The 27,807-nt window shown below is 47.3% G+C and overlaps 1 protein-coding gene across 1 annotated transcript; it reads left to right on the forward strand.

The window, feature by feature from the left end:
* Positions 1–17,770: 17,770 nt before the first annotated feature.
* On the forward strand, positions 17,771–26,425 carry ubtd2 (ubiquitin domain containing 2). The gene is made up of 3 exons (XM_047043333.1): positions 17,771–17,949; positions 21,912–22,148; positions 24,820–26,425. Exons 1-3 carry the CDS (start codon positions 17,880–17,882, stop codon positions 25,353–25,355), a joined length of 843 nt encoding a protein of 280 aa, XP_046899289.1. The 5' UTR covers positions 17,771–17,879; the 3' UTR covers positions 25,356–26,425.
* Positions 26,426–27,807: the final 1,382 nt, after the last annotated feature.

Genomic DNA, 27,807 nt, shown 5'->3' on the forward strand with positions numbered 1-27,807 from the left:
TTTACAGCTACATTTTTTTATTGTGAGATTTGCATAGGAAAGAGGTGTCAATGGACTTTGGGGTTCACTGTATGTCCATTTTACCCACTGAACTGTCGTTATTCAACTGTAACAAGGTCAATTTGGTTCTGCAATCAATGACCCCTTTAACATATCTGAACGCCTGAACAATGTGGACAGCTATTGAATTTATGTTTTTATCACTTTGCTCTTTGCACACTGTGGAGTTGACTTAATATGTGTTTGATTTGTGTACCAAGTCGGTACCAGGATTTCAAAAGTTACGGTATACCGAGTACCGGGTCGGACGCCTCGTCCATTAATTGTATACAGGGGCGCCGCCAGGAATTTTGGGCCCCATAACAAAAAAATCACATTGGGCCCCCTCTGCGCAGCTGTGTTCACCACATCTCTAGGACCTAACTGTCCCATCAAAAGCTTTACATAACTCTAATTAAAGGCTTGCAACTGCCTTGCTTCTTGTAGTTCAATAAGAGTACTAGCACAATATTTACTGCTGTCCTCTTTTGAAAACAAGATTTTGGATTACTAGGCGACATTGTGATCACTGTATTTCTGGCGCATCTACTAACTGTAACTAAACACCATCACTGATAAGTGCGCTAAGGCAGGACCAAACCATTTAATGCAGATACATTTACATTTATTTATTTAGCAGACGCTTTTATCCAAAACGACTTGCAAGAGTTGCTTAAAGGAGACATGACATGAAAACTTCATTTTATGAGGTTATTTAACATTAATATGAGTTCCCCTAGCCTGCCTTAGGTCCCCCAGTGGCTAGAATTTTCGATAAGTGTAAACCAAGCCCTGCGTGTTCTTCTCCGCCTTTGACAAAATGAAGGCTCAAATGCTCTGTTTGACAATCTCCTCCTAGTGACGTAGATAGGAGGAAGGTTACCTCCCCTCTCTCTGCTTTTCCCACCCAGATCATCTGGCCAGCCCATGAGAAACTGAGCTACCACTGTGCAAGGGCGAGTGCGATATCGGTTTTTCCTGGAGAGACTTCATGGCGAGCAAACAAATGAAGCATAACAGTTGCTTAGGGCTTGGATGTACAAATAAAACAGTATTTTTTTTGTTCCTTCATCCAAGCTTCTGCACAACCAGTATCTTAATTTGATTTTCGCTGGAATTGCGCCGACACAACTTCACAAAGTTTTGTATGTCTGCGCCAAACATTTAAGCCTCTACTGTTTCCTCAACTTGAGCCAATACAAAACTGGCCTTGCTGAAATAAAATTCTGGATCATTACTAACTCTCCTTCGTCAAGCTACAAACCTTGGACAAGTAAGTTAACTAATGCTATATCATTTTGTTGCTTTACTGTATATGGTTACCTAGCTTGCTACCCTTAGAATGTGGCTGTAACATTAGCTCTGCAGCTAGCAGCTGAGTTACTGTTGCTAATGTAAAGATAGATGGCATCAAGTATGTGTGTGAATACAAACGCTGTAACGCCAGTGTTGTACACTTCTTTGTTATTTGGATAACCGTTATGCTGTTGGTGTTATGGTACGGGCGATATCCGCCTTTCTCCTCCTTGAAATTATATGAGTGTGCACCTCTGCAAACCAGGGTGATCAGATGAGAATGGGCAAATTCGAGGTATCTTGCAGCAACGGGGCTACGAGCTAGCTAAGTTACTGTCGCTAATATAAAGGTAGATGGCATCAAGTGTGTGTGTGTGAATACAAACGCTGTAACGCCAGTGTTGTACACTTCTTTGTTATTTGGATAACCGTTCTGCTGTTGGTGTTATGGCGCACGATATTCGCCTTTCTCTTCATTGAAATGACTATGAGTGTGCACCTCTGCAAACCAGGGTGATCAGATGAGAATGGCTAAATTCGAGGCATCTTACAGTAACGGGGGCTACGAGCCATTGCGATACATCTGTTGTAAACATTAGCGCATGTTGCCGCCCCTCTCCTCCTCATTAGCATTTAAAGCTACAGACACCAAAACAGCGCGTTCTGAGGAAAGCTCATTGTGGGACTACTCGTAGTGGCTATAATTCTGCACCATGGCTGAATTTCGGGAAAGAGACTTCAGATACAGTATTAGGGGACCACTAAGGCCTATATAAAAGCATCCAAAAACAGCATTTCATGTCTCCTTTAAGCACCAATCGGCAACGCAGAATACCCACCGTTTTTGGAGTCTCTGGGGGGGTGCTGTAAAGCACTCCTCCCGGAGATGCCCTCGTCCTCCTGGGGGATTTCAATGCTCATGGGGGCAATGACAGTGAGACCTGGAGGGGCGGGATTGGGAGGAACGTCCCCCCCCCCATATGAACCCAAGCCGTGTTTTGTTGTTGGACTTCTGTGACACGGCTTGTCCATAACAAACACCATGTTCAAGCATAAGGGTGTCCACATGTGCACCTGGCACCAGGACACCCGAGGTCTCAGTTTGATGATAGTCTTTGTAGTCGGATCTGAGGCCGAATGTCTTGGACACTCGGGTGAGGAGAGGGGCGGAGCTGTCAACTGATCACCACCTGGTGGTGAGTTGGTAACTTGGTGGGGGAAGACGCCAGTCAGGCCTGGCAGGCCCAAACGTAATGTGAGGGTCTGCTGGGAACGGCTGGCAGAACCCCCTGTCAGAAGGAGCTTCAACACCCACCTCCGGGAGAGCTTCAATCATGTCTCGGGGGGGGCCGGGGACATTGAGTCCGAATGAGCCATGTTCCGGGCCTCCATTGTTGAGGCGGCTGACCGGAGCTGCGGACACAAGGCGGAGGCCTATCGGACTTTATTGGCTGGTAGGACTCCAGAGGCAGCTGATACCGGCAGGCCAAGCGTAATGCGGCTTTGGCGGTCGCGGAGGCAGTTCAGCGAGGCCATGGAGAATGACTTCCGAACGGCTTTGAAAAGGTTCTGGACCACCATCCGGCAACTCAGGAGGGAGAAGCAGTGCTCTGTCAACACTGTATACGGTGGGGATGGTGCGCTGCTGATCTCGACGGGGGACGTCCTGGATCGGTGGAAGGAAGACCTCCTTAATTCAACCAACACGCTTTCCGGCGTGGAGGCAGAGTCTGGGGACATCGGGGAGGGCCTTTCTATCTCTCGGGCTAGGGGGTTGCCAAGGTGGTTGAATAGCTCCGCGGTGGCAGGGCCCATGGGGTGGATGTGGTCCGCCCGGAGTTCCTTAAGGCTCTGGATGTTATAGGGCTGTCTTGGTTGACACGACTCTGCAACATCAGGAGTGGTTCTCCTCTTTAAAAAGGGGGACCGGAGGGTGTGCTCCAACTTTAAGGGGATCACACTACTCAGCCTCCCTGGGAAATCTATTTAAGGGTTCTGGAGAGGAGGGTCCGTCGGATTGTCGAACCTCGGATTCAGGAGGAGCAATGTGGTTTTCATCCTGGCCGTGGAACTGTGGACCAGCTCTACACCCTTGGCAGGGTCCTGGAGGGTGCATGGGAGTTCGCCCAACCAGTCTACACATGTTTTGTGGATTTGGAAAAGGCGTTCGACTGTGTCCCTCCGTGGGACTCATGTGGGGGGTGCTCTGGGAGTACGGGGTACCGGATTTCCTGATCGGGGCTGTCCGGTCCCTGTGCGACTAGTGCCAGAGTTTGGTCTACATTGCCGGCAGCAAGTCGAACTTGTCCCCGGTGAGGGTTGGACTCCGCTAGGGCTGCCCTTTGTCACCGATTCTGTTCATAACTTATATGGACGTAATTTCTAGGCGCAGCCAGGGTGTTGAGGGGGTCCAGTTTGGTGACCTCAGAATCGGGTTGCTGTTTTTTGCAGATGATGTGGTCCTGATGGCTTCATCGGGCCATGACCTTCAGCTCTAACTGGAGCGGTTCGCAAGTGGCTGGGATGGGAATCAGCACCTCCAAATCTGAGGCCATGGTTATCGACCGCAAAAGGGTGGGGTACAATTTCCGGGGCGGGGAGGAGATCTTGACCCAAGCGGAGGAATTCAAGTATGTCGGGGCTTATTCACGAGTGAGGGAAGAATGGAGAGCGATATCGACAGGCGGATTGGTGTGGCGTCCAAGTGATGCGGGCTCTGCATTGGTCCGTCGTGATGAAGAAGGAACTGAGTCGAAATGCGAAGCTGTCTATTTACCAGTCAATCTACCTTCCTACCGTCACCTATGGTCTCGAACTGTGGGTAGTGACCGAAAGAACGAGATTGCGAATACAAGCAGCCAAAATGAGTTTTCTCCGCAGGGTGTCCGGGCATCTGATAAGGATGCCTCCTGGACGCCTCCCTGGTGAGGTGTTTTGGGCACGTCCCACTGGGAAAAGGCCCCGGGGAAGACCCAGGAGACGCTGGAGGGACTATGTCTCTCGGCTGGCCTGGAAACGCCTCGGGGTCCCCCAGGAAGAGCTGGTGGAAGTGACCGGGGAAAGGGAAGTCTGGGCCTCCCTACTTAGGTTGCTGCCCCTCGACCTGACCCCCAGAAAAGACGCAGATGATGGATGGATGGATGGATGGACTTGTAAGAGAGAGCTTTACAAAAGTGCATAGGTCAATGATCATGAACAACGAGATAGCCCCAAAAACATTGTGGGTAGACAAAACATGAAGCATACATTGTGAAAAGCAAATAAGTGCCAATGGGAAGAAACATAAGTCCATGTATTTAAACAAGTTACAATTAAACAACTGAACCTCAAAAGTGCAAGAGTGTACCTGTAGGAAAGCAAGCAACAATAATATAATTCAAAGCGAGCACAAGAAGTTAAATCAGTTACAACTATACAACAAAAGGAACAAGTCCCTCAATAAGAGTCATTGTTTTCCTGGAGGAAACTAACATCAGGTCCAACAAATCATTCCTAAGTACCGTTGTACTCCCGGAACAAGTGCGTCTTTAGCCTTTTCTTGAAGGCGGAGAGACAGTCAGTGTCTCTGAGGGAGGTGGGGAGTTGATTCCACCATTGGGGGACTAGACAGGAGAAGAGGTATTTCAATCTATATTAAACCACATAAAACTTAGGCTATAATAGGTGAAAATGTCCTGCTTACAGCCAGGATACATGTTATGAAGGCTGTCCTACACAAGGTTTATGTGATAAAATGAAAAAAGACCATTTATATTAGTAAAAAATAAAGATAAGATATTTAATAAAGATATCTGAGTGATTTAAACATATTTGTATTCAGGAGAGTTTGTAGTTTCCAAATATGTAGAATACCCAGAAAGACCCAAATGTTCACGATGTGAAGGGTTTCCGCAGGAGGCCGCCACACATTTGTCATTGTTCAAAACCAAAGACAGCGCTAGCCTTCTGATAGTTTAGCACCAAGGATAGCATCGCCGAAATAACACACAATCAATGGAGGAAAGGAAAACATTTATTCTTGCCAATAAGTAGGCTGAGCAAGTATGTTTATTGTTGGTTGCTGGTGAAGACGTGCTACTGCTAGCCACCTGCGGCTGCGGTCGTGTTTCGTCAGTGGAGATGTTGATAATATTTCTCTCTGGCTGGTCTAAATAAGTGTGTAATCTTCGGGTGTTTTGCTCGAGCTTGTTCAGACAACAGTTTATTGCTGCGCTTTTGAACACCGCTTGCATATTTTCTTTTACTCATGTCTCTACCGTCATCTAACAGAACGTAATGATTAGCATTTTTGAAATGTGTGTGTTCAATTGGCGTAATGGCGCAAAAGGCACGTAAGATACGCAAAAGCCATTGTTGCCAGATTCAGGGATTTTGAGACTTTTTAGCCCATGGAAGTGGATGAAGATCGGTTACGTTGCCTACATTACGGAATTCCTTTACCTGGCAGTTGAAACTTGGGGCCCTCAATGAGCGCCTCAGTATTATTTATATATATATTTTTTTATATAGCCTTAGTCTGTTTTTGGATATGCAGAGGGGGGCCCCTCAGGGCAAGGGGGCCCCCCCGCCTCGCGGGGGCTGCGGGGGCTTCCCAGCCGCCACTGGTGACCTGCATAGGCGCTGTAGCTAGAGGAAACGAACGATTCGTTCTTTTCCCGACTCGGTCTTTCTACGAGTCTTTGGATCCCTTTTTTCCTCACTCCCTTTCGCGTGGCAGCTGTTTTAGTATGACGTGAATGATATTTGCTCAAGTCATCCCCCCCCCCCCCCCGTTAAAATGAACAAATTAGTCGAAAAACGATTGTTCATTTTACTGAACGAGATTCAAAGAACCAAATCAGTAAAATGAACCAAACTTCCCATCGCTAATCTTTTCATTTCCCAGTCAACTATAATTCAATGACTTTTTAACATTGTTGCTGTTTACCCGGTCAACTACAAATCGATGTTATTCCAATGTACCCTATGTTTCATCGATATTGCAATAGTGATTCAACGTTTATTTAGCACATATGCTTGAGATTTCAATCTCAACCATTCTGATGATTTAGATGGAAAATCAATATTAATTTGATGTGGTCTTGCTATCTGATGAGAACATCGTCGATCACTAGAAACCAATTAGCAAACGTCACTGTTAATGTCCTTTATGGTTTGCAGCATACTGCAAATGCTAAACCTAATACTGGGGCAAATGATTTACAAAAAAAGCATTTTTTACGTCTTATTTTGTCAACTACCCATTTACGTTTTGTGCTTGTAACGTGAACAACATTTTAAGAGCTCAATGAAGCCTGTTGAATCCACTCTTTAAACTCCTTATAAATAGATTTAGATTTTTGACCTCTACAAATGATCACTGTCATTTGTTAAGTCATCTGCAGAGTTTGCTTAATGTCTACACTCAGTCCAAACAATTGTTTTCCCTTTAGGCCTATGCATTGTGATTGTATTAATGTTCTGTTGTTGACATAAGTATGCTACAGCCTTAAATTTTGTAGGTGACTGAACTATAACCTATTTTAGTTTTTTGCTTTGGTATCGAAAATGGCACTGAATATCGTGAAATTTCAAAGGAATTGGTACAGACTATTGAAATTCTGGTATCATGACAACACTAGTTTGAATATTAGAATGTATGTGTTCATGTGCCTGATGTATTTCCCTCCAGTGATTGATAAAATCCCTCACTAACTAACTAACACAGTGGAACTGTCAAAACAGATCCTCTGTCAAGGATGTAAATCTGTCTCAGATGAACAGGTGAAGACTGAGCGGACCTGGGCCGTCCTCTACATGGGGTGATGGGGAGGGGGGCAGGATGTAAGAGGGAAGACAAGATTGGAGGGGGGAGGGAAGGAGCGATTAGGGTCTCCCTGAGGTTGTGGACAGAGCGGTGGTTTGTCTGTCAGGGTACATCTGTCTTACATTTACATTGAGTCATTTAGCAGACACTCTTGTCCAGAGCAACTTACAGTAAGTACATGGGACATTCCCAGAGGCAAGTAGGGTGAAGTGCCTTGCCCTAGGACACAACATCATTTTGCACGTCCGGGAATCAAACCAGCAACCTTCTGATTAATAGCCCGATTCCCTAACCGCTCAGCCATCTGATCCCTGTCTTCCTCTGAAAAGTCGATATGTCCACCGGTAGGAGGGCATATGTCTTCCTGCTCCCTGATAGGTCAGAATATGTGTTCCTGCTCCCTGATAGGTCAGCATATGTCTTCTTGCACTTTGACAAGTTACGGTGTGCAGGGTAAAAGGGAACTGCTGTTTCACAACAATCCGTGTTTCATCCCTTCCTTCCTCTCTTCCTTCCTCCCACTTTCTTCCTTCTATCCCTCACACCCGTTGTACTCCCCTTCCCTTCACCTTCTCCTCTCCCTAAACAGTTTATAAAGCCTTCTTCCATCCCTCCCTCCCTTCATCTCTCCCTTCCCCGGTTGCGAGCTCTCATGAAGTAGGGGGATCCTGCTTTGTGTGGGTGTGTGGCCCTGACCTCTGACCCCCTGACACCGGGCCCCTAAGCGGATCCAGCCGACCCTCATTAGCAGAGTCGAGAAGCCTGTCAAAGATGGCAGCTAATAAATCTGGATCATCAGTGTCAGGTGAGCCCATCTCTGCCTCACCATCGGTCATGTCCAGACATATACATCAAGCCTGTCCCACCCCCTGTCACACATGCTTGTCTCTCTCTCTCTCTCTCTCTCTCTGACCTCAATCTGTGTGTCTCTCACTCTGTCTCTCTGCCTCTCTGTCTGTCTTTCTCTGCCGCTCTCTCTGTTAGACTTAAGAAATCGTATTTCCTGTCAGACTACATTCTGCAACATCCATACTAGTGTCTGTGTGACCACAGTGTTCCTGTTAAGACACCATTTGTGTCGGCTATGTGGTCCTGTAAAGGGTTGAGTGTGTGTGAATTTGTGTGAAATAGTGTGTGTGAGTGTATGTGTGGTCTATGTATCAAGTGCCAGTGCGGTCGGTGCAGTCTATAGCCTGAAGTCACAAGATAGCTGCTGCCATAGCAACCAATGCAGAATTGCTAGAACATAGCTAGACAAATTATGACTATTCCAGGCTTGTGAATGAGTTTATTAAAGGTTTATTACCCAATGACAATTTTCTTTTCCAAAATGTCAATTGACCAACAACATCATTTAGTCTAGTGCATGTGAGACAGTACAGATTTTCACATGATCCTGGGTGCAAGTCCTTGTACATACATGTGGCATGTTATTGACACATCTATAGGTAACAGGTTACACAGGCAAAGTCCAGACACCCACATACACCCACCCTACCCCCCGCACACACACACCCACCCACGCAAATAACAAACACACATGGATACTTAAGGGCAGAGGCAAAGTCCAGTAGAATGGAACCAGTCTCATTGGCATTTTACATTTTACATGTATTCATTTAGCAGACGCGTTTATCTAAAGCGACTTTCAAGAGAGAGCTTTACAAAAGGTGCAAAGGTCAATGATCATAAACAACGAAAGCCCCAAAAACATTGCGGGTAGCCAAAACATGAAGCATACATTGTGAAAAGCAAATAAGTGCCAATATGAAGAACCAGAAGAGCATGTAGAGCAAATTACAATTAAACAACATGAATCTTGAGAGTGTGCCTGAGGGAAAGCAAGCAACAATAATATAATTCACAGCGAAGTAGTTCAATCAGTTACAAGAAGTCCCTCAATAAGTGTCATTGTGTTCCAGGTGGAAATAAACTAACATCTGATCCAACAAATCTTTCCTAAGTACCATTTTATTCCAGGGACAAGTGCGTCTTTAGCCTTTTCTTGGGGTGGAGAGACAGTCAGTGTCTCTGAGGGAGGTGGGGAGTTGATTACACCATTGGGGACCAGACAGGAGAAGAGCTTGGGTTGGGAGCGGGCGTTCTTGAGAGGTGGGGCCACCAGAAGGTTGTCACAAGAAGACCGTAGGTGACGGGTGGGGGTGGAAGGCTGGAGGAGAGACTTGATGTAGTCAGGTGCAGTTTGGTCACCACTCAAAAGGTCAATACCAGGGTTTTGAATCTGATGCGGGCCGTGATGGGTAGCCAGTGGAGGGAGATGAAGAGCGGGGTAACATGGGAGCGTCTGGTTAGGTTGAAGACCAGGCGGGCGCTCCGTTCTAATTCCTCTGGAGAGAGAGGGTTGCACTTGCTGGGAGACCGACGAGGAGCGAGTTGCAGTAGTCCAACTTGGAGAGGACAAGTGCTTGGACTAGCAGCTGGGTGGAATGCTCAGACAGGTATCTCCTGATCTTCCGGATGTTGAAGAGGGTGAATCTACACGACTGGGAGACTGCAGCAATGTGGGTCGTGAGGTTGAGCTTGTCATCCATGGTATCCATTAGGTTCCTGGCAGAGGATGAAGGGGTCAACATCGCAGATCCCAGGGTGATTGAAAGATCGTGGGAGATGGAGGGTTTGGCCGGGATGATGAGAAGTTCTGTTTTGGCTAGGCACAAATACACACACACACATGTTGCTAGTCTTCAAAGCAACACTAGCATGATGAGTCCTCCTCTCCTGGTCTCGTTATCTCTCTCTCACACATTCACTTCACACACACCACACACACTTTACACACCTCCCATACACCTCACAACACTTGCACACAAAATCTTTCCCTTTAATCCTCTTATTCATGAGTTCAGCAGATCAATTTTCATCTTAGGTGGAGCAATACAGTGTGCCACCCCACTAACCCCACTGTGTGTGTTTGCATGTGCGTGTGTGTGTCCGTGTGCTTGTGCTATTACAGCAATGGGAGAACGACAACAGTGTTGGCTGTAACACAGTAAGAGACATAGAGACTGTTCTGACTGTTTATGCTGACTGTTTAGATTGAGTGTTTATGCTGACTGTTTCCTGGCTTGATGAGGGTGTGGCCTTCCTCTGCCCTGGCTGGGCCCAGACCCAACACTGACACACACACACAAACATGTGTGGATGTGTGTGTGGGTATGGCTGTGTGTGTGCGTGGGGGTAATGGGTGTGGGTGGGTTGAACTTACTCCATGTCTTCCAGTCCTGCTCCTGCCAACATTGTTAGAGTTTCCTGTCAAATAGTAGACAAACTAGACTCATCTGATGTTAACACAGACTAACACTCATTCCCACTCCCCCTCTCTCACACACCCACTTCTCTCTCTCTCTCACTCTATCTCTGTTTCGCTCTCGTCACTCTGTGTTGAAAACTTCCATGTAAAAGTCACTGATGTTTCCATTCCTGTTCGTCCTTGTAAAACGAGAGAAAGAGAGAGAGAGATGCCTGTTTCTGGTTTCATGCTCGTGGTTCCCACAAGCTGAAGGGATGGGGACAGCACTGTCCCTGCAGTGCTGCATAAGGCTGTGAGTTGTTTAGATGATAAATATTTCTGTAATTCCATAACTGCTTTGGCAATATGAACATTTGTTCTTTCATGCCAATAAAGCCCACTTAAAAGAGAGAAAGGGAAAGGGAGAGATGAGGAAGCGAGGAAGAGATGGAGAGAAACAGTAAGAGTGATAGAGAGATAGAATGAAAGAGAAAGATGGGGAGAGGGGAGTGAGAGAAAGGGAGAGAGATAAAAACAGAAATATTCCATTGCGACTGTTCACCTGTTTCCTAACAGGAAGTGTGACACAGGAAGTCCTGCAGCTGTGAATTACACGGAGCCAAAGATTGGCCAGAGGTGCATATCTTAGATCAGCTGTCCACAGTGCGGCATGTCCCTTATCTGCTGTGTAGGCTCTGGAAATTGAACTGATCTCGGATCAGACGCAAGTCATATCTCTCTGGAACAAAAAGGCAGGTCTGTGGTTGCCAAGTTACCTAACAAAAACATATTGATCATAGCAGCGGGAGACTTACACAAAGAAGTGGGAATTAGTCAGTCTCTGTCTCTCTCAGTTCAGTTCAGAATAGACCCTGTTGGCATGAAATACGTTAGTAAATATTGCCAAAGCAACAATGAATTTCTGATTACAATGATATTGAGAAGAGGAAGATGAATATTTAGCAAACAATGAGTTGAACTTTAAACATTGAGAAAAAGTTGTTTTTCGTGTGTGGTGGGGTAGGATCCAAACGCTGGAGAGGTAGCCAGAAGTGTCAAACAAGGGGTTTATTCTTGAAACGGGAAAAAGCCAGGGCACTCACAGTAATAAGGGTAAGGACAGGACAAAGACTGGACACAAAACAGGAACCTAAATATACAGAACCAAACAAGACACTTGTGGACACCATAAGAGAACTGAAACCACTCACGAGACACAGGTGAAGACAATGACAGCCACAGGGAAAACCCCAAAAAACAAGAGGGCACGGCTGTGGCCGTAACAAAAGTACTACTAATGTATATATTTATACGTCTATATAGTAAAAAAAAAGAATATTAAATGTGAAGTACAAATAAATATATATAAACAAAGATAACAAGTTAATAAAAAGCACTTGATTTGTACGAATAAAAGATGATGAAAGATACACACAGATATGAAGACGTGTCTTCTCTTTTCTCTCTGAAAATAACAACAAACATTTAGAAAATAATTCCTGAAAGAAATATACAGTACGAACAACATGTTTTATGCAGTATTAATAGACCGTTTTTCTGTCTTTCTTGCTTTCTTTCTTTATATTTTCTGTTTTCTTTCTATCTCTCATTCGCTTTAACTCTCTCTCCTCTCCAACACACCCACACCTCCACCTACACATACGCACACGCACGCACACACCCCACACGCTTGCCCTGGTAGCCAGACAGGGGCAGAGGTACATGCGGGCCCTGTCACCCCTGTGCAGGGAGACAGACAGAGAGCACAGACAGTTCCAGAGAGATTCACGAGCACTCTCCAGGACACTTCTAGAGTTTCAGCAGCTCTAAATATACCCTCACGGAACATGTCCTGCATGGCTCTGGGTCTGGTTAGGACATAGGTCTTTCAGCAGGGTGGGGGGGTCAATGTGAGTTTCGGAAAGGAAATGTGTGGGTGTGTGAGAGACTCTCTGAGGTGGGTGTGTATGTGCTTGTGGGCTGGTGGGATGTGCGTGTAATTGTTTTTGTGTGTGTGGGTGAAGGGTGTATGAGGAGGGTGTGAAAGAGGGTGTGTCTGTATGTGTGTGGACATGCTGGAATGGAGGGTATGTGTGTCAGTGCGTGGGAGAAGAGTGTGTGTGGTGGGGGTATGTGTGCTAGGGTGTGTTTGCAGGAGGGGTTGTGAGGGGTGTGTGTGTGTGTAAAGCGAATATGTGTGTCAGTCTTTGCCAAGCTACTAAGCTAGGCTAAGCTGGTCGAGGCTAGGCTAGGTCAGAGGGCAGGCAGGTGGTTTGTCAGTGAAAGTTAAAAAAACTGCCTGAAAACTCCCCAACTACAGTTTAATCCCACTAGCACCTCTCAGCTCGGTGTTGCTGGAACAGCATTTTACATTTCTAGACTTACTAGACCAAGCACTTTCATTAGCAGCTTCTCTCTAAGATAAGTACTTATCTTTTCATTATATAACGCTGAGGACTGTGGAAAAAGTGCTGGCAAACATATTATCAGACTCATTATATTACTGTTCATCACACACACACACGCACACACACACACACACTGCTACTCTACTCAACAGAACTACCATAATCATTAGGGTTCCAACCCAGGTCATCAAACGTTAGACCAAGGGGGTGCTCCCTGAGGGGCAGGGGCAGAACATCCTGGCCGGAAGATTCCAAAAGTGGTCTCTCCTGGGTACACACACACACACACATACACACATAGTGATATCAGAGAGCAGGCTGGTGAGCAGGAATGCATTGAGTCATGGATAGCGAGTTAGCTGGAAGGCCAGGAGAGACAAAGACATCCCATTCACTGAGTAGTCAGGTGATTGGTGTGATGCTGACGCTACTCTCAACTGCAGGTCACCTTGAAAAACCCTCAGACAGGCAGACAGACAAACAGACAGGCAGACAAACAGATAAGCAGACAGACAGGCTGACAAACCGACAGACCGACAGACAGACAGACAAAGAGACAGACAGACAGACAGACAGACAGACAGACAGATAGGCAAGCAGACATGCAGTCTAAAGACATAAAAGACAAAGTAGAGTAAATAATTCTCTTTCTTTCTCCCTCTCGCTGTCTTCTGTCATACCCTGTTTCTTCAGCCTGGTCTCCTCGGTCATCCTTCCTTCTCTACATCCTTATCTCCTGCAACTCCCATCTGCCAAACAGCTTGTCTGTCAGTGACCACGTGTGTGTAGGAGTGCTTGTGTTTCGGGGTGTATGTGTCTGTGTGGGGATACGACCGTGTGTGTGTGGGTGTTCACGTGTGTGTGTGCTCATGTATGGGTGCGTGTGTGTGTGAATGAGGTGTTGGTTCTGATACCTCCAGGGAGTTGTAATGAATCCTGCTGGTGAAGCTGGGGTGACAGGGTTCAGCTTAGACAAGGCCTGCATCAAGTTTGGGGGAGGGGGGATTAGGTGTGAGGGGGGAGGTGTGAGGGCGAGGAAGAAATGAGAGTCACTCTCGCGGATTCTGGAAACAACAGGGCCTTGTGTTTTGGGGCCAAACTACACGTGTACAAGTGCCTTTTGGAGACGTGAAAGCAGGAGGAGGAGGAGGAAGTTAAGGAGGAGAAGGACGTGGGGTAGGAGGTGGAGGAGGAGATGGAAATGGAGGGGGAAGAGGTCGATGGTGGAGGAGCAGGGGGAGGAGGTCGAGGAGTAGGTGTAGGAGAGGTGGAGGAAGAAGATGAGGACCAGACGGATGTGGAAGAGGATGAGCTGGTGGATGAGGTTTATGGAAGAGGAGCAGAAGGAGCAGGAAGAGGAGAAGGACATGAATGTTCACCCACAAAAATGGCTGTGAGGGTTCAATAATTCTGTTGAGCTCTCAAACCACGAGATTAGTAATATGTCAACTTGCTGAAATAAAAGGTTTTTCAAGCCTCTCTCCTCCACGATGACCTTTGGACCCTTCTAGAAGTCTGCTCCTATATCCTAAAGCATGTCTGACCCCCCCCCCCCCCCCCCCCCACCACCACCATCCTTTCACCTCCTCCCACTACCCTGCCATTCCTCCCTAACTGCACCATAACTGCCCCCATGCTTACACACTCACACACACAAACACACACGCTCGCCTGGGGCCTCTGTACCATCCACCCACTCTTGCTTCTCATCACAAACCCATAATTTATTGTCATGCATTTTCACACTTTATAAGGCAATACACAGAATACTAGGACTTTTCCTCTCCTTTCTTTTATCCTCCCCTCTCCTGTCTCCTCTTCTCTCCTCTGCTCTCCTCTTCTCTTCTCCTCTGCTCTCCTCCTCTCCTCTTATCAGGTTGAAGAATGATAAGTAAATCAATCAACAGTAGAAGCTGGATGCTGAATCGATTACTTCAGCTGACGGACATTCAGTGTCATAAACGTCCGGAGTAACACATTTATAAAGATCTCACCTAGTCTCTGACTGGTGAGCAGTAGGGGATGGTGGATCAATACCAAAATATCTATACTACATTCATTACTTTTCTTTTGTTTTTTTTTGTTTCCCAAAGACATATCTTTATTATTACCATGGTTGAAGAAGTAGGTATTTGAATGTTGAGACTGTTCGATCATGTAAAGCAGCTGTAAACATAAATAAACTGAGCAATGCAGCTTCTGCAGACTGGAATCAGTTTTAGTCAGAAAGTCACTTTTTCGCATGACACTGGGTGCCTCATTTATCAAGGCCTTTGAGCCTGTTTCCAGGCGTTAATTGTTTGCAAAGACTGACTTAATCGATGCGGGCCATCTATAAACAGGGCGCACTTGGGTAAAATCGCAGATTGCCTGGCACATGAGCGAGAACAGGCAAGTTGCGCTTATACGCGGCGCCTAATTATATATTCCGCGGTATTTACAAAGGCTGCCAGTAAGAGCGTGCCTCTATTCTGCGGGGAAAATTCTCCGCCTCTTAAAAGCAAGTGTAAACCAGGAGCGCGTTTTCCTGTGTGTACAAACGTACCTTAGGCCTATTCAATGGCAGCAGTGATCCAAGCAAGGCGAAGGCATTGGACCAAAAAAAATTCAGAGGGTGTGGATGTTCATGTTCGTATGCTTCATGTTTTGGTTACCCGCAATGTTTTGGGGGCTATCTCGTTGTTTTTTAACATTGACTTATGCACTTTTGTAAAGCTCTCTCTTCGAAGTGGCTTTGGATAAAAGCGTCTGCTAAATGATTACATGTAAATGTAAATGATCTGCCCTGTAATGTGTTCAGGTTTGCTGTTACTTCATGCACGTCGCCAAATTTAAGCTTGCCGTTGGAAGATCCATGACAGATACAGCTACATGCGGGCCCATTGTTTGCTCTTTTAGAGGCGCGCTAATTACGCTAATGGACGGACATTTTGACCAGATTTGAATATGGGGGGGATGTGTCCCATGTGACACATCCCCCCCAATATGTATTATGATTACGGCCTTAAATACTACGCAAAATGAGGAAGCATAGCGGGGCTATTACCAAACCCGCAAAAACAGACACAGCGTAAACTGCGCCATTGTTATTAAATGAGGCCCTGGGTCTCACCGCTGGCAGGTAGAAACTGCTCACCTCACCATGATTGCTAACCTTTGGCAAATAATTGAGTGGTCATGAATATGTACTAAGATGTAATTTCTGATTGATGCTTTCCCCTCATAAATCATAACACACTACTCTCCCCTACATTAAAGTATATGAGACACTTTTAATAATAACATTATCGACATTGGTGATTCTGGGCCTGTATTACTTAAACCAAATTTTGCCGCATTACCCACCCCTACCAAGCACCCCCTAGTCAATAGCTCAACTAATGCTGAGCAGGTGTGCAAGGTGTGTTTGTATTGTATCTCTCTTTGTGTGTTTGTGTGTTGCTGTCTAAGTGTGTGTGTGTGTGTGTGTAATTGCTGGCTGTGCAGTGTTGCTGATCAGACCAATATCTTGCTTTCAGTGTATAGGGTTTTCTTTTGTTGTATCACTTTATCTCCTCTTTTATCTCTTTCTCTTTCTACTGTCTTGTCTTCCTTGGTGCATTTGACTTCTTCAGCTCAGCTCTTGTTGCTCTGTTCCCTCACCTCTCTCTGTTCTCTCTCCCCTCTATCCCTGTTCTCTACTTTCTCTCTGTTCTCTCTCCGCTCTCTGTACTTGCTCCTCGCTCTGTCCCAAACTTCTGTCATCTATCCTCTCTCTATCCTCTCTGTTCTCTCAATCTAAGTTCTCTCTGTTCCCTATGCTCTCTCTTTCTAACTTGTCTCTATTCTCTCTCCCTTCTCTATTCTCTCACTAACTTCTCTTCCCTTTCTCTTTCTAACTTTTCTCTATTCTCCCCTTCTCTCTGTACATTATGTCTTTTTAACACCCTCGCTCTCTTTTTCACTCTCTAACTTCTCTGTTCTTTCAACCCCCTCACTCTCCAACTCCCTTTGACCCCCCCCCCATCTCTCTCACTTCTCTGTTCTCTCTAACTTTTCAGTTTTTTTTAACTCTCTCTGTCCCTCTCTCTCTCTGCAGGTATAACAGAGGCAGCAGTGAGTGTGGAGGTAGCAGGTCTGATAAACTGTGAATATGGCGCTTCCTGGTGGGCAGAAAGCTCAGTTACATGTCCTTTCTTGAGCAGACCATGGTTCCAGATGATTCCCTCAGATGACTATAGAGGGCACCAGACACCAGGTGTAGTGTGAGTGTGTCTGGCCTGGCTGTCAGGTGATGGGTCTGGGTCTGGGCCTGGAAACATAGCCCCCTGGTTTCCTTAACAACCACAAGTTTCCCTGACAACCCCTAGCTACCCTGACAACCCCCAGGTTTCCCTGACAACCCCTAGCTTCCTTGACAACCCTCCCAGGTTGCTCCTGCTCTGTATGATGAAGGAGCCACCGGCCCGCCTTGACCCCCACCCCCATCCACACAGTCTTTGGGGAGTGCTGGGGTCTGTCTCACTGGGAGAGCCGCTACGTTCCTTTTCCATCACACAGGACGGCTCCGCATGCACAAGTCTATTGTCTTCTGTTGGAATGTCATGCCAACATTGCAGGACCCCCCCCCCCCCCCCAATAGCCCCTCAAAGTTCCCCAATCCTTTAGGATTCCAATACCCTTGACTACACACACACAACGACCCACACACATACAGACATGCAATGAAAAATGTGTCTCAACAGTGTATTATTAACAACTAAATAGAAACGGTCATAGTACGGTTTCTCCCAATTGATTATTTCTTATTTAAGTCATCTTCAAAGTTGTCTCTGTTTTTATTTCGTATAGGCCTACACCCGTTTTTGAACTCTACTCTTTCACTCGCGTGGCAGGGGTCCCTTGCAGTGTTCCCTCACCCCGCCTCTTTCCAGCTGATGCTCGCGCCCTGTCAATTTCTATTCTGAGAGGCAGAGAGTTGAGAAAAGGGGGAAAGAAACGAGAGAGAGAGAGAGAGAGAGAGAGAGAGAGAGAGAGAGAGCGAGAGAGAGAGAGAGAGAGAGAGAGAGGGGGTCTGCGGAGTAACGCAGCCAAAACATCCATGGGTGGTTGTGTAGGCAGTCACCACGATTCTTCAGGCAGTTTAAACGAAAATTCGGATGGGACCGGAGGTAGGACACACGCTCATTACCGCTGCGGTGTATTTTTAAGCCATAATGAATGTTTTTAGGGCTCCTGCTGGTTTCATGCGTCTTGTCCCCCTCTTCCTTTCTCGTTGCCGACTAACACATCGTGGCCGCCGCAAGAAGATACATAATTTTGTCCCATACTGGGTTGGGTTTTAGTCACAATTCCCATATCCAAGCAGACATCAGTTTACTATCTTGGAAGATAATACGTGCCGTGTCAAAAATCCGCCTTTGTCTACCCCTATTGAATGCGTGTTATTCTGTCATTAGCTAACCGGTTAGCTTGCTAGCCAACAACGCTAGCAAATGCCAGATGAAATGTGGGTCACCGTTAGACAGGCAAAGACAGCACGATGCGTTCAATACTGAATTGCAAATCTTACCGAATTGAGTGGCGTTGCTTAAAGTTACGGATTTACAGTAGCTTATGTTATTTTATACTCGTGCATGTATGCAAAATTCAAGGGAGCGCTTGTTAGTCTTAATAATACATCCTGCAGAGGGATGGGGGTGCAGCCAAACTTGCGTTATTACCATGGAATAACGGTCAGGTCTCACTGTCGTTTTACATTGTTCCTACCTTCATTCTACATGCTTTGCATTTATCTAGTACATGAATACACACATACAGTATATTACTGTCATGTAAGCTAGTTGTTTGAGATGCGTCGTAACCACGAGTCAGTGGTTCATGGAAAGCGACACATCCCTGGCGCTTTGAGAAGGTGTTGTTATGAAAATCATTGTTTCGCTGTGTGACTTCCGCTACTTCCTTATTTCCGGTGTGAGACGATGCAAATATTGTTTTGACTGTGGTTTTGTTGCTCCCCGATCCCTCCGGACAGACAGACATATGGAGATCCAGTTCCACTAGTGTAGCTTGATGACAGTAAGTTATTGACCAGGCTACATATATTGATAGTCACGTTCCTGTTGGTGGGCCTTGGGAACTGAACTAGTTCTTTCAGTAGACAACATCATGTTGCCAACATGCCAGAGAGACACCCAGGGAGATGATCCATAATAGTGTGTGTGTGAACTGGTATGTGTGTGTGAACTGGTAGGTGCAGCTATTGAGCAGTAATCTTAGCTCCAATACCAGTGTTGGTCCCCTTCACTAGAGTTTGCAGGCTATCTGCCCAAGCACAAAACCACCACATTTACCTTCAGGGCTGGGTGGGGGAGACAGGGCTGGGTGGGGGTGGAGACATGACTGTGTGGGTGAGGGGGACTGGGATGGGTGTTGGTGGTGTTGGGGGGTGGACTGTGGACCAGAGTCCTGGCCAGGCTGCTCTCTGCTCCTCAGACTAACCGTCTTCTCTGTGTTCTGATCTTTTAGCTGTAACCACATCCTTATTGATGTGTGTGTGTGTGTGTGTAGCTTGAAACCAGACACCACATGCCAGTGTTGCATTATGCAGTGGAAAAAAACTCATATTTTCTCCTCAACTTTCTCTTCTCCTTCCTCCTCTCCTCATAACTCACTGATTCTGTTCAGCACACATTGCTAATGGAGCTGAGTTCAATATTACAGGAGGTGTTGTTACTTCCTTCAACCCACACAAAACAACCCAACATGTTGACCCAAACCTACCAACTATCATATATGTCTGTCTGTCTGCCTGTCTGGCTGTGTACTTGTCTGCCTGCCTGCCTGCCTGCCTGCCTGCCTGCCTGCCTGCCTGCCTGCCTGCCTGCCTGCCTGCCTGCCTGCCTGCCTGCCTGCCTGTCTGTCTCTCAGGCTGTGAAATTTGACCCTGGTCATGTGATCAGCTTATATGTACATACGCAAGCGTTGAAATAGAACAAAGCGAGTTGCAGTCTTCCTGTACACACATCTGCACGTACACACATGCTGTGTAGTATATATTTTTCTCACACTGACACACACACACACACGTGTGTGCGTATGTGTGTGTGTGTGTGCGTGTTAAGCAATGTTAACTCTTAGCATGTCGAGACTGGTTCCTTCTTTTGCCTCTCTCTTTATCTCTCTCACTCACTATTTCTCCCTCTCTGTATCTCCTCTCTGTTCCCTGGTGTTTGTGGGCCAGTCGGCAGCAGACAACAGATATGCTAAAGGGGGGTCAGATGGCTAAGCGGTTAGGGAGTCGGGCTATTAATCAGAATGTTATTGGTTCGATTCCCGGCCTTACCAATTGACGTTGTGTCTGGGCACCCTACTTGCCTCGGGGAGAATGTCCCTGTACTTGCTGTAAGTCGCTCTGGATAAGAGCGTCTGCTAAATGACTAAATGTACATGTAAATGAAGGATGACGGATGTAGAAGAGCTTCTGCTACTCTTCTCAACACCTGTCCCACCAACACGTCCTTATGCTACATAGGACACGTGTGTGTGAGCGTGTGTGTGCGTGTGTGCATTCCTCAGTCCAGTCTGCAGAGGTGCAGCAGCTCCCTGGTTAGAATGGTTGACAGATGTTTCCTACAGTAACACCGCCCTCCTGTGAGTGTGTGTGTGTGTGTCCATGCATAAACATACTGCAGAGCCGAGCTGGTGGAGAAGCGGACACACTGACAGATGCTGTTAGAGAGAGAGAGAAAGGGAGAGAGGGAGAGAGAGAGGGAGCGAGCGATACAGAGAGGGAGGGATTGAAGGAGAGAGGGAAGGAGGGATTGAAGTAGAGAGGGAAGGAGGGAGCAATAGAGAGAGAGGGATAGGGACTTTTAAAGATACCTTTATTGGGCAGTGAGAACTGCCAGTTAACCAAGCAGTTTCACCACACCAGACAATCATTATCCAAACCCACCCATTTCATTTACAATTTCACTTTTCCAATCAAACGTCTACCCAGAAAAAAGTCCCTTGTTACAACTTGAGTTCTAAACCCCCCTCCCCATCCACTGTGCACAAAGCACCCCTCACCCCCCCCACACATCAACAAACTCCCCCATCTTCCCCACCAGCTTACAGTATGAGAACTCAATTCGCAACCTTGCCGTGACCAGCCCCAGCAACACTGCTTTTGCATCGAGCGACCCCACTACCGACCGCCTACTCTTTCTCGTCTTCCATATTGCAAGCTTGGCCTGCCCAAATAAGAAATTCACGAGGCACGCTCTTCTCTGGAACTGTGTATCTACGTAGGTCCCCCTATAAACAGCGTCACCGTAAGGTGGGACGGGCAGAGAGAGGGAGGATAGAGAGAGGAAGAGATAGAGAGAGGGATAGAAGGAGGGAGGGATAAAGAGAGGGAGGGATAGAAAGAGTGAGGATAGAGAGTGCAGGGGACAGAGAGAAGTCAATGATTAAGAAAGGTGAAAAGTTCGAGAAACATAGAAAGGGACATTTTGGCCCATGACTTTGACAACCAGAATGCCTACACACTCTCCACATCTGTATTCTGACACCATGGAAACAGACCAGCAACATAGACTGGTACCACACCAGACCATACTGCTGTGTACTGCATTAAGTCTTCAGTGAGAACAGAGTTGTCTCTAGTTACACTGAGAATGCTCTCTCACTCCCAGTCTATCGATCCGGCCTACTTCCTGTTTGCCTAGGTCTCTATCTCATCTCCATCTCTCCCTCTCTCTCCTATTCATCCTTTCCGCTTTTTCTTGTATCTGTTTTCCTGCCTTCCCCCTCATCCTTCTCTTTCATCCCTTTCTCTCCTATCTCCTCGTTCTCTCCACTCGGACTCCCCCCTTCCTCGTCTCTTCCACTTCCCCTCTACCTGCCTCCTCTCCTGTCTCTTTCCTTTCTCCTCCTTTCTTTCCTCGGTCTCTCCAAATTTCTCGGCCTCTCCTCCCTTTTTTTCTCCACATCTTTAATCAACTCCCCGCATTTCTACGCGTTTAATAACCCCCCTCCCTCTTTCTCCCTCTCTCCGTCCGCCTCTCTCTCCCTCCCTTTCTTTTTCTCGTTCACTCTCTCTCCCTCTCTCTTTCTCCCCCCCCCCCCCCCCCCCCCCCTCCTCCAGTGGCTCTTGGGCGCAACCAGGTGCTGAAGAGGGACAAGCCCAAATGGAAGAGTGACTACCCGATGACGGCGGGCCAGCTGCGCAGCAAGAGAGATGAGTTCTGGGACACGGCGCCAGCCTTCGAGGGGCGGAAGGAGATCTGGGACGCCCTCCGGGCCGCGGCGCTCGCCTTCGAGAGCAACGACCACGAGCTGGCCCAGGCCATCATCGACGGGGCCAGCATCACGCTGCCGCACGGTACGCTGACATGCGCACACGCTTACATGTAGACGCGCGCGCATGTACGCGCGCACACACGTATACACACACGCCTAAACGCGATCGCATCGCGTCTCATCTATCTCGTCTGCTCTCTCAGAGAGGCCTTACACACACACACACACACAGACGTATAACACTGTGTTCCAGAGTTAGTGTTCTAGACATCCCCTAGCCTGAGGAAAGAACAGAGGAAAAGGAGGAGGGATGGAGAGAGAGATGGAGAGAGAGATTGAGGGAGTGAGAGAGAGAGATGGAGGGAGAGAGAGATGGAGGGAGTGAGAGAGAGAGATGGAGGGAGGGAGAGAGATGGAGGGAGAGAGAGATGGAGGGATTAGAGGTATGGTGCAGTGATATGTACTTCCTCTCCAATCTTATTGTCCTACACTCACACACGCACACACACACACACACAGTCTGTCAGTCTGTCACACGGTCCATCTACCAGGGGTGTTTGTCCTTGCACTGTTATATAGCCTCCAGACAATCCTAGCTAAAGCAATCCTGGCTAGTATCCCACATGGTATCAGGGGGCAGCCATGTTGGATCAGACAGGGTGTCAGAGGGCAGCCATGTTGGATCAGACAGGGTGTCAGGGGGCAGCCATGTTGGATCAGACAGGGTGTCAGAGGGCAGCCATGTTGGATCAGACAGGGTGTCAGAGGGCAGCCATGTTGGATCAGACAGGCTGTCAGAGGGCAGCCATGTTGGATCAGACAGGGTGTCAGAGGGCAGCCATGTTGGATCAGACAGGGTGTCAGAGGGCGGCCATGTTGGATCAGACAGGGTGTCAGAGGGCAGCCATGTTGGATCAGACAGGCTGTCAGAGGGCAGCCATGTTGGATCAGACAGCGTGTCAGGGGCCAGCCATCAGACAGGAGCTGTGTCTACTACTGCGCACTTGTGCACTTTGAGCACTGACTTTCAGTGCTTAGGGCGCTTCACTCCAAAAAACTGCAGAATTCAGTGCACTGACAGTACTCGGATGGCGCACTGCAAACGTTCCAAAAAACAGTGTACAACGATGGACACTACTCGCCCTAAATGGGCGCCATCTTGGCTACGTAGCGGAAGTTTTTCCACTTGGGGTGGAGAAACGCGTTCATTTTGGCAGGTTTCGCGGGTGTCGCAAGCAGATTTGCGTCCATCACTTCCGCCAAGTGTTTAACGTAAGTGTTCCATTTCAGACAGCACTTATCAGCGAGTGCACTGAATATGTAAGTGCACTGTTTTGCAGTGCACTGTATTGCAGTGTACTTTGTAAACTGCGCGGTAGTAGACACAGCCAGGGTGTCAGAGGGCAGCCATCTTGTATCAGACAGGGTGTGGGGGTGTCGAGATTGCAACCAGATGAGTTGCAGCTGTAGATTCCTGATATATGATGTCACAGCCTCTGGAGAGAGGGAGGGATGGAGAGAGAGAAGGAAGGAGGGATGGAAGTAAGAGGAAAGAGGGGGAGGGCAGAAATACTTCTCTGAACAACAATGCAACAACAGAAAAGACATTCGGGATACTCAGCCTCTTCCTATCTCTCTGTTTTCCATGTCTTTGTTCCCTCTTAACAAACACAGAGTACATATGCAGGATTGTACGACTGCTCATATCAGTATATCAGTATACCTGTGCAAGTTATGTGGATCATATCAGTATTCTGGGGTGTTTCTGTGAGGGCAGAGCAGACTAAAGCCACTGCCAGTCTGGAGCAGGGACTCTGTCTCCTGGTGGACACAATGGGTACTGCACCACAGCCGGAGATGAGCGGGGATGGGGGGGAGGGGAAGGCAGCAGAGGAGAGGTGAGTGGTCTGCCTGTGGTATGACGACTGGAAAGCCCCTGTTCCCCCCCTACCTCCTTCCCATGTGAACTGGTGTTCTGGCTTCCCAGAAGTGTACAGTGTGTCAGCTGACATAATAGCTGTCATACCCCCCCCCCCCCCCCATTGTAACAACACACTTTCTCTCACCAAGAGAGGCAACTGTAGTCTGAGTGTTGAGTAATATAGTAGCATTGAAGTTCCTGCACTGTAATATTTGCCCTATGAAGTAATGGCTGGTGGACATGGTGTTTCTGTTGAGTAATACAAGTCTAACCTGGGGGTGTAGAGCTGGTATCAAGCCGTGTTAAGCCTGTTTGGAATCTCCTCACCTATACCTGGCTATACCCTAGCAGTTGCTGGGAAATCTATTTGTGTGTCAGATATGATGTGTTCTGCTGCCCTGACTGCTTTCTCTGAGGTTGGCTATTTATAGACAAGCTAGGTGGTGTGTGTGTGGGAATGTGTGTGTGTGTGTACAATTGTATTTATAGCAGCATGCCTGTCCCCATCTGTAAGGTCAGAGTTCATTCCCCTAAACCACCCTCCCCACACACACACACACATACACACACACACAAGCACACACACACTAATTCCAGGTAAGTAGAGAGCAGGATGAGTCCATTGACAGTTTACAGTGAAACACACTATGAATGAACAAACTTATCTCACTCTCTCCTCCCTTCTCGATTTTCTGTTCTAACTTCCTTCTTATTCCACATATTTCACAGGACAGTTCCTCTATGCAGTCGCTACGTGATTTATGAGGGGGAACTTAAACACACACCCATGCACACACACTAACTCCCTCCCCCCCCCCCCCCCTCTCCCCAGGTGCATTGACGGAGTGCTATGACGAATTGGGCAACCGCTACCAGCTTCCTGTTTACTGTCTGGCCCCGCCCATCAACATGATCGAGGAGCGCAGCGACAGCGACAGCCAGGACTTCCTGTCCGAGCCGGCGGGTGGCGGCAGCGGGAGCGAGGGGACGGAATCCCAGCTCCGCCTGCGCCTGTCGACGGGGCGTGACCTGCGCCTGGCCGTGCGCTCCTGCGACAGCGTGCTCCACATGAAGCTCCGCCTGCAGGCGCAGGAGGGCGTGGCGGCGGCGGCCCAGCGCTGGTTCTTCTCGGGACGGCCCCTGACCGACCGCCTCCGCCTAGACGAGCTCAAGATCTCGCGAGACTACGTGGTGCAGGTCATTGTGAGCCAGCCGCCGGAGCCGGAGCCGGAACCTGCCGCCACAGATGGACACACGCCCGCACGCACGCCAGAACACACGCCTGAACACACACCCTTACACGTACCGGCCCTGGTCTCTCAAGCTGTGCCAACTCAACCACAGGACCCCACACCTGTGGAGAACTAGGCCTGTCCCACACACACCAGAAGAACACACACACACACCTGCAGAACACACACACCAGTAGAACACACACACAGTTGGAGAACACATACATCTGGAGCACACACACCTGCAGAACAGACACACACCAGGAGAAAACACACATACGCCTGGAGAACACACACACACCTCGAGCCAACAGATTTCATAGACATGGATTACAGACACAGCGGAAGTCTGTGTCCATCTCTTCTCCTTGTTGGCAAGGCATGCTGAGATATCAAGGGGCGTGACTGTTGAGCAAAGGACTCTGGGAGACGATAAGGAGCAGGAAGAGACCTGGCCATAGCAACATCTATCTCCTTGACAACCCTTGTTTTTAAGCTTTTACTAATTTCTTGATATATAACAAATATTTCTGGATTTGGTGGAAACTGAACAACCAAAAAAATATTAAAATGAAAACAGAAAATACAGGTTTATAATCTACACCCCCCTCAAGGACAGTGGTCCGGTTCTAGTACCTTCAGATAGACTGGACGTCAGTGTTCTAGAACACTCAGGATGGAGGGCAGTGTTCTAGAACCGTTTAAAAGAATGAAGGGTGGTGTTCTGCAACCCTCTGAAAGACTGAAGAGCAGTGTTCTAGATCACTAAGAACGGTTGGTAGTGTTCTAAAACCCTCTAAAAGAATGAAAGGCAGTGTTCTAAAACCATCTATAAGGTTGGAGGGCAGTGTTCTAGAACTTTCTGAAGATCTACACAGGGCCATGGTCTAGAACTCTCTGAAGGACTGGAGAGCAGGGTTCTAGCACCCCTGCAGTTCCATCTCAGTGCTGCGGGAGTTCTGCTCTCGCGTGGACATTCTACTAGTCACCTCACACACCTTTAGACCAATCAGATGTTTTGTTTGGACCCTGTCAGAGGTCAGATCTTGGCTTGCAAACTTTAGTTGCTAGGCACTGCATTGCTTTAAGTAGCTTTAAAATGGTTTCTTGGTTACCATCCCCTAATCTAGACCTGACACTCTGGAGGCGGGGCGGACGCTGTTCAAACTGAATGTGCTGGTTGGGGGGTTTGGGGGGGGGGGGTGTGAGGGGCAGGGGGGTTGGGGGCGTATGGTATCTTTGCAGTGTTCACTATGCTGTTAGACATTCTCGTTTCACCTTTTAAGATGTGTAATATTATTACATTAACACATTATGTAATCAATGTGTGCGGGTGTGAGAAAGAGAGTATTGCACGCTTCACGAGGTATGAGTGAATATCCCTAGTCTATCTGTGTGTAGGTATTTGGGTGTGCGTTTGTGTGTGTGCGCGCATTGTACATGTCTATATGAGGCACATCAAGGCTCATGCTTAATGAACAGACTGAATTTCGGAACAATCTTTCTGGAACACAGTTGCATATTTTGATGAAATAGGGTAGGATGTTTTTAATTAAACCGACCAACATTTGTACTCCCCTATATCTGACGGTCTCTTTATTTGCTGCAAATGGGAATCCAGTGTGTGTGCATGTGTGTGTTTGTGTGTGTCTGGGATGGGGGCGAGCGGGGGAGGGATAGCAGGATGGGGATGAGGAATGGATGAAGTGGCAGGGGAAATACACATCATCAAAGCAGAAAAAGAGTTGTGTGTTTGTTTCTGTAGAATGCAGAAGGGAATGAACCCCTTTGTGAAAACGAGATGACGAATTATCTGGAACTATAACAATGCTGCTCCTTTCACCGTGGTTCATAGGGAGTTGTGTGTCATACATACAGTTCAGCCATGTCATTTTATGTCCCAATATTAGACCACTTACATTTAGTCATTTAGCAGACGCTCTTATCCAGAGCGACTTACAATAAGTACAGGGACATTCCCTCAAGTAGGGATGGGCAAATCGGTCATTAAGTATCGATATTTTCGATACTGCCATTGTATCAAAAGGATCGATTCTCAATTTGAAATACCGATCCTACCTGGGATTCATTTTAAACCAGTGATTTTAGAATATTTTTATAATAATAGTGGGCCGTATAGTATAGACATGTACTTAAATAAGAAAGTTAATGGAAACAATTTTTTCTTATGCTGTATCTGTGCTTATCATGAGTTCATCAGCGGCAGCAAGCCGCGCTTTCTCACTCACTCAGTGAAAGCACACTCAGCACAGATTCGAGTGCATTGCTGCGGTCATGACTGAAAGAAAAAGAAGCATCATCTGGAGTTATTTCACTCCAGTTAACAAAGATGAAGCTTCGTGTGACATTTGTCAAACAACAATACGCCATTGTGGCAATACCACAAACATGAGCATCTAAAAGCATCTAAAAGTTAAACACCCTAAAGAGCATGTCAAAGTACAGCTGACGCAAGCAGAGGAGGCAAAACAGACACGTAATGCCTATGGCGGTTTATTTAATATGAACAACGATGGATTTCAGAATGCGTTATAAAATGACTCAAATACAAATATTTCATAGAAGTA

The sequence above is a fragment of the Hypomesus transpacificus genome, chromosome 20, assembly GCF_021917145.1.
Source record: "Hypomesus transpacificus isolate Combined female chromosome 20, fHypTra1, whole genome shotgun sequence".
Taxonomy (NCBI): Eukaryota; Metazoa; Chordata; class Actinopteri; order Osmeriformes; family Osmeridae; genus Hypomesus; species Hypomesus transpacificus.